The sequence below is a fragment of the Sturnira hondurensis genome, unplaced genomic scaffold (assembly GCF_014824575.4).
Source record: "Sturnira hondurensis isolate 20B ecotype Veracruz unplaced genomic scaffold, ASM1482457v3 Scaffold0019446, whole genome shotgun sequence".
Lineage (NCBI taxonomy): Eukaryota > Metazoa > Chordata > Mammalia > Chiroptera > Phyllostomidae > Sturnira > Sturnira hondurensis.
In genome coordinates, this window is record NW_028092077.1 from 20,743 (window position 1) to 26,113 (window position 5,371).

The following is a 5,371-nucleotide window of genomic DNA, read 5'->3' on the forward strand; positions in this document are numbered from 1 at the left end:
CTTACTGGTGTCATATATGTCTTTGTTTGTCAAACTATGAAGCTGAACAGGTTCAGCTTTAGGATGACCATGGTGTAGATCTGAGATAAATTTACCGATACTGGGAGAAGACTCCCCTGATGGGTGAACACGGAAGTCAGGTGAGGAGCCCATAGGGAGAAAGTGTTCCTCCTCCCAGTAACAAAGCAGATTTAAGACTGAGAAAAGGGTGAAAAAGTAGGAGAGGACCATGTGATGAAACGATTTCCACTAGTTGCCCAATGTGGAGAGATGCCACTCATGAATGACGTATCCGCACAGGCTAGCTAATGCAGGGTAGGGGATTACACACAAAATGATTCACAACATTTTCTATCACAGTACTTCTGAATCAATGCAAAGGATGTTTGAACCAAGGGACCCTTATTGCCTCCAATGTATGACAAAACACCAGCTTCCTTTTCAAGACACCGCACTATTAAATTGTGTTGAGTAACTGTATTTCAAAGTAATCAGTATGCCAAAGTGGCATTTGGGAGGTAGTATAACTTCTTTCTTGAATTGTATAACATTGAATTCCCCTGGAACACAATTTTTGTATTTTACATATATATGTATATACGTTTTTGAAATCTATCACTGTATATATCTAATCTATATGGGTATCGACACGTTTTTCTACACTCTCTCAAACCATAGCACAGAATGTATATGAATAATGATTCAGTAAATGCGTCTTTCAACTATTTTCCTCTTGTTAGGCTGGTGGATATTTAACAAAGTGTAGAATAACAGCCATTAAAAGCTGATTCTGCTAATGTAGTTCATTTGCATGAGGATATTTTCAATAGTTTAATTTCATTGTACTTTTTATTATCATTTATCATCCTTATAATCTCATCCACTTCTACCTACCCTGTGAGTATGTTCCTTTGTAAAACATATGATTTTGGATAATGCTTTGAAAACACAATGTATTGCACTATACTGTTGTTCATAATATATTTCTGGTGGAATGTGGATCAGAGATAGATGAAATAGACAAATCTGAGGAAAGATCAGAGATAAATGCTCTTTATTTAGAGTGTAAGTCATACATAGATCTTTACAGACCCATCACTTTAGTGTCCACAGCCATTTGTGCACTTTCTGGAGAATGATGAAATATGTGTTGTCAAGCCTCATACCCTGAGATTTCTTGTTTTAGTGACATCGAACAAAGGGTAAAATGTTATCTAATACTTCATTTTTGTATGCATTCGTCTGTTTTGTCATTTTGTGTCACTGACCCTATTCAGGTGCTTTGGATAATACATAGAATGCTCAGTCCTTGAGCTAAGAATGCTCACGATATAATATTGGAGCTGGTGATATAATAACAGAATGATATGAGTACAATGCGTAAAAGAGATAGTTGTCTGTGATTTAAGAGTGGGACATTTAACCAAAGCTGAGGATTGTGTTGTTTCACTCTTATGATGTTTGACAATGTACATTAAACGCACTTTATCCATTAAAATGAGGTGTGTGTGTCTATATAAAGAGAAAAGAATCTAAATGAGGAGTTTATTAACCAGTCATCGATCGAGAAGAAGAGAGAGCCTCCGGGTTTTTTAAATTAAATGGCAAACTTAAAATTACATGAACATTCTGAGAACTTGAGATTATACACTATTTTTCATAATAGTATTAACAGTTACTCAATAATAGTGTAAATACCAGGTACAATCAGCTTAAGGGATTAAAATAGGTCTTAGTATTATTTAATATCAGCCCACTTAGCAACGACCACTATTAAATTGTGTTTAGGCCAAGGTTTCAGGTTATTTCACAGATTGACAGAGAATCAAGTTAAGGCATTACAAGTGGAATACTACTGTAAATACTACTTGTTTGTTTTTGTCTCCATAGAACACAAAATTTCTTAATATTTCTGCAACTAAAATTATATCAATTGGGAATTTCATGTTTGCTAAAAACTTAGTGTTATCAATATGTTCTAAAGGGAGATAAAGTACACACATGGAGCACACTTTATACGTGAAGAGGACAGTGGCTATTAGAGAAGGTCAAGGTCCTAGACCCCCAAGCGTCCTTCATACAGTTTCTGTACAGTTGTCAACAGCATGTGTCTGTTCCCCAGAGGGAGGGCAAGAGGACACATCCACAGCCTGATGTGAAGGCGGTGATGTGCGAAATTAATCTAGAGTTGCTGATCCTGCCAACCCCTGGGGTAGAATGATCCGAAAAAGAAGATCTAAGAAGTGGTCTACATCACATGATCTGTATCCCTGACACTTACTCAGCCATGGGCAAGGAAGAAATACAGGTGTATTCTGTGTAAAATGAACATGCTAGAGTAAAAAAAGAAAAGAAGCAAAGTGATTTTCTTTATGATTCACAAAGGCTGCTTTTTACATTTGTCTTGCAGGGGACACACCTTCATTCATTCAATAAATGTTTTTGAATGCCATCCTGAAAATAAGCATTGTAAATATCAAAGTAGAAATACTGGTGAACAAGAAAAAAAAAGAGTCTTGCATTTATGGGACTTTGAGCTAGGTAGAAGAATTTTAATTCATTCTTACTCATTCATTTACTACCTGTTACTTCTAAGTGTTATGATGGGAAATTTATAGGATGGTACAAGCACATAGGAAGAAGAAAATGAAAGCTAATTTAAATTATTAAAACTCCTTTCTGGCTCAGCAACTTTATTAAAATCGTTGTTTAAAAACTGGAACTTTAAACATGGAGGAAGATGGCACTATGACCACATCACTCTGGGATACATATACTCATGAAGAGAGCAGAGTAGTACACAAAGATCCTCTTTGCAAAACAGTTGAGGAAACCTAATACTTCATTTTTTTAGTTCAAAGAAATAAAGATTCATAATGACTATTCTATACATTTTCCTTAGGCACAGAGGTGGGAAAGGAAATATCCAGAATTGTATTTGTGAGAATACACAAACTGTGCCATGCCCATACACATTAGCTGTCAACATCTATAAATAAAACCTGTGTGATGGAACGCACTTTCAACCAGTACATAATTTAGTGAAAACTGCTTTTTTCAGGGCACGTTTCACATCCTTATTCCTCAAACTGTAGATCAGTGGGTTTAACATGGGGATGACAACTGCATAGAAAACAGAGGTCACTTTGTCCGTGTCCATGGAATAACTTGAACTAGGTCGTAAATACATGAAAAGGAGTGTCCCATAAAATATAGCCACAGCGGTTAAATGGGAAGCACAGGTAGAAAAGGCATTGTGTCTTCCTGCAGCTGACTTCATGCGAAGGATGGTAGTTATGATGTAGCTGTAGGAGAGGAGAACAGTGATGACATTGCACCCCACAACACAACTACAGGAAACAGCTGATGCTATTTCAGTGGTGGTTTTGTCTGAGGTGGAGAGGACTAGTAAGGGTGGGAAGTCACAGAAAAAGTGATTGACGATATTCAAATTACAGAATGACAGTTGTGTTGTGAAATAGGTAATGATGGTGAGATCCATGAAACCTGCAGTGTAGGCAGTGGCCACAAGCTGGATGCACACTCTCCTGGACATGGTAACTGTATACAGAAGTGGATTACAAATGGCCACATAACGGTCATACGCCATTACAGACAGCATGAAACAGTCCACAACTCCAAAGGCACCGAAAAAGAACATCTGAACCACGCACAAATTATATGCAATCTTCTTTTGCTCACATAAGAAATCAGCCAGCATCTTGGGAGAGATAGTGGAGGAGTAGCAGACATCACAGAAAGACAAATTGCTCAGGAAATAATACATGGGTGTGTGGAGTCGAGGATCTATGCTGATCAGCAGGATCATCCCTAGGTTGGCGATCACAGTGATGCCATAAACCAGCAGGAAGAGCACAAAGAGCCCCTGCTGCACATCCTGCCTGTCAGAGAGTCCTAAGAGTATGAAGTCAGTAAACACGGTGCAGTTCTCAACAGCCATGATTCATGTCTGGAAATCCCTGGTTGTGGAGGAAGGAAATGCAAGTGGAGGGCAAAATCATCTGAGTGTCTAAGCAGTTAATCTGGTGGTTCCTTCTATTTGTCAGTAGTTAGAAAAAGAGCTCAACAATGCACATTCTCTTGAAGTAAACTGACCTCTGCCATATTTCCAATTTAATATGAATTGATAAAATGGTAATGCAGCTTATATAGAATAGGCAGCACACTTTGATATAAAAGAAATAATTTTATTTCTATGCCAACCTATGTAGCATTTCCCCTTCTTATAGATAAGGAAATTGCTGTCCACAGAGTTGACCAAATTGTACTTAGAATGGTTTGATTCAGATAAACGATATGTAATTAGAAGGTTGTTTCTTTTCTTGATGCAATGTAAGTGTTGTTATATTCTGCAATAAAGAAGCAAAGTGAAGTGAGACATGCTGATAACAAATACATTTCTTGATTTATCCCTCATTATCCAATACTGTAAAGCAGGCACATCCCTGCCTTGTTTCTTGATATATCGTGTCCCCACCTCCCACAATACCCCTGGTCCTATCCAGCTTCAGTCTACAAGGGATAAAAATAGTTGGTGATCCAAGTCTCCCAGAGCAGGGAGGGTTGACTAGAGAAGAAGTTGGAGGGTTCGCCGTGGATGATAGGCTAGAGTGGACACATTGGGACATGTAGGATTAACCATGCCCCCTCTGAGAGCACTGCTTGGGGGAGGTGTGTTGGGACCTGATAGTAGGTATCCTGGTAGAATAGGTGACCCAGAGGCACGTGTGGATTACTGTGTGAGGCCCTCTACTCTATTCTGCTAGAGTCCACTTAATCTATTCACCAAAAGGTCAAATGTGCAAGATACAAGGTACTGTCCTCATCACATGTCCATGGTCCCATAACCTCAGAAAGATTTACAGCTGTACTGGGCTCCATCCCAATTTCCTAGAAATTGTAACATTGCTTGACTGTATTCTTGATCCCCTTCTTCTTGAGAATCTCTGAAATCTGCAATCCTTTGGTGTAAAAGACTTGGTGCTTAGAAGGCCAGTTAAATTCACTGTTCTACTGTTAGAGTTCACACAAATTAGGCATATTTATTGTATATAATATAAAACTTGCCCTCTTCTACTCTCTGGGAATATGAGAAAATGAGAAATGTGGAATTGGCAAAGAATTACCCCTGAATAATGACGTAGTAATCTTTATGCTGATCTCTAAAAACCTGGTCTGAACTCATCTAATTATCTGTGCTTGTAGAGATATTTAAAGAAAACTTCATTTCAAATAGAAAATGTTTACAAAATATGTCAAAGTACAGGTAAGAGAGTAAAAACAAAAAATATCCAACCACGTTCATAAATAATACTCACATTTTATTCTTCCGTGCCATTTATGAATGTCT

The 5,371-nt window shown here is 37.9% G+C and overlaps 1 protein-coding gene across 1 annotated transcript; it reads right to left on the reverse strand.

Annotated features, from left to right (window-relative positions):
- Window positions 1–3,022: 3,022 nt before the first annotated feature.
- On the reverse strand, window positions 3,023–3,961 carry LOC118974574 (olfactory receptor 1052-like). Its single transcript, XM_037028072.1, has one exon. The coding sequence runs from the start codon at window positions 3,959–3,961 to the stop codon at window positions 3,023–3,025; it is 939 nt and encodes a 312-aa protein (XP_036883967.1).
- Between the last annotated feature and the right edge of the window lie 1,410 nt (window positions 3,962–5,371).

What these genes read in the sequence shown, in the direction of transcription:
- LOC118974574 (XM_037028072.1), bottom strand. Translation starts at nt 3,961, where the DNA reads ATGGCTGTTGAGAACTGCACCGTGTTTACTGACTTCATACTCTTAGGA.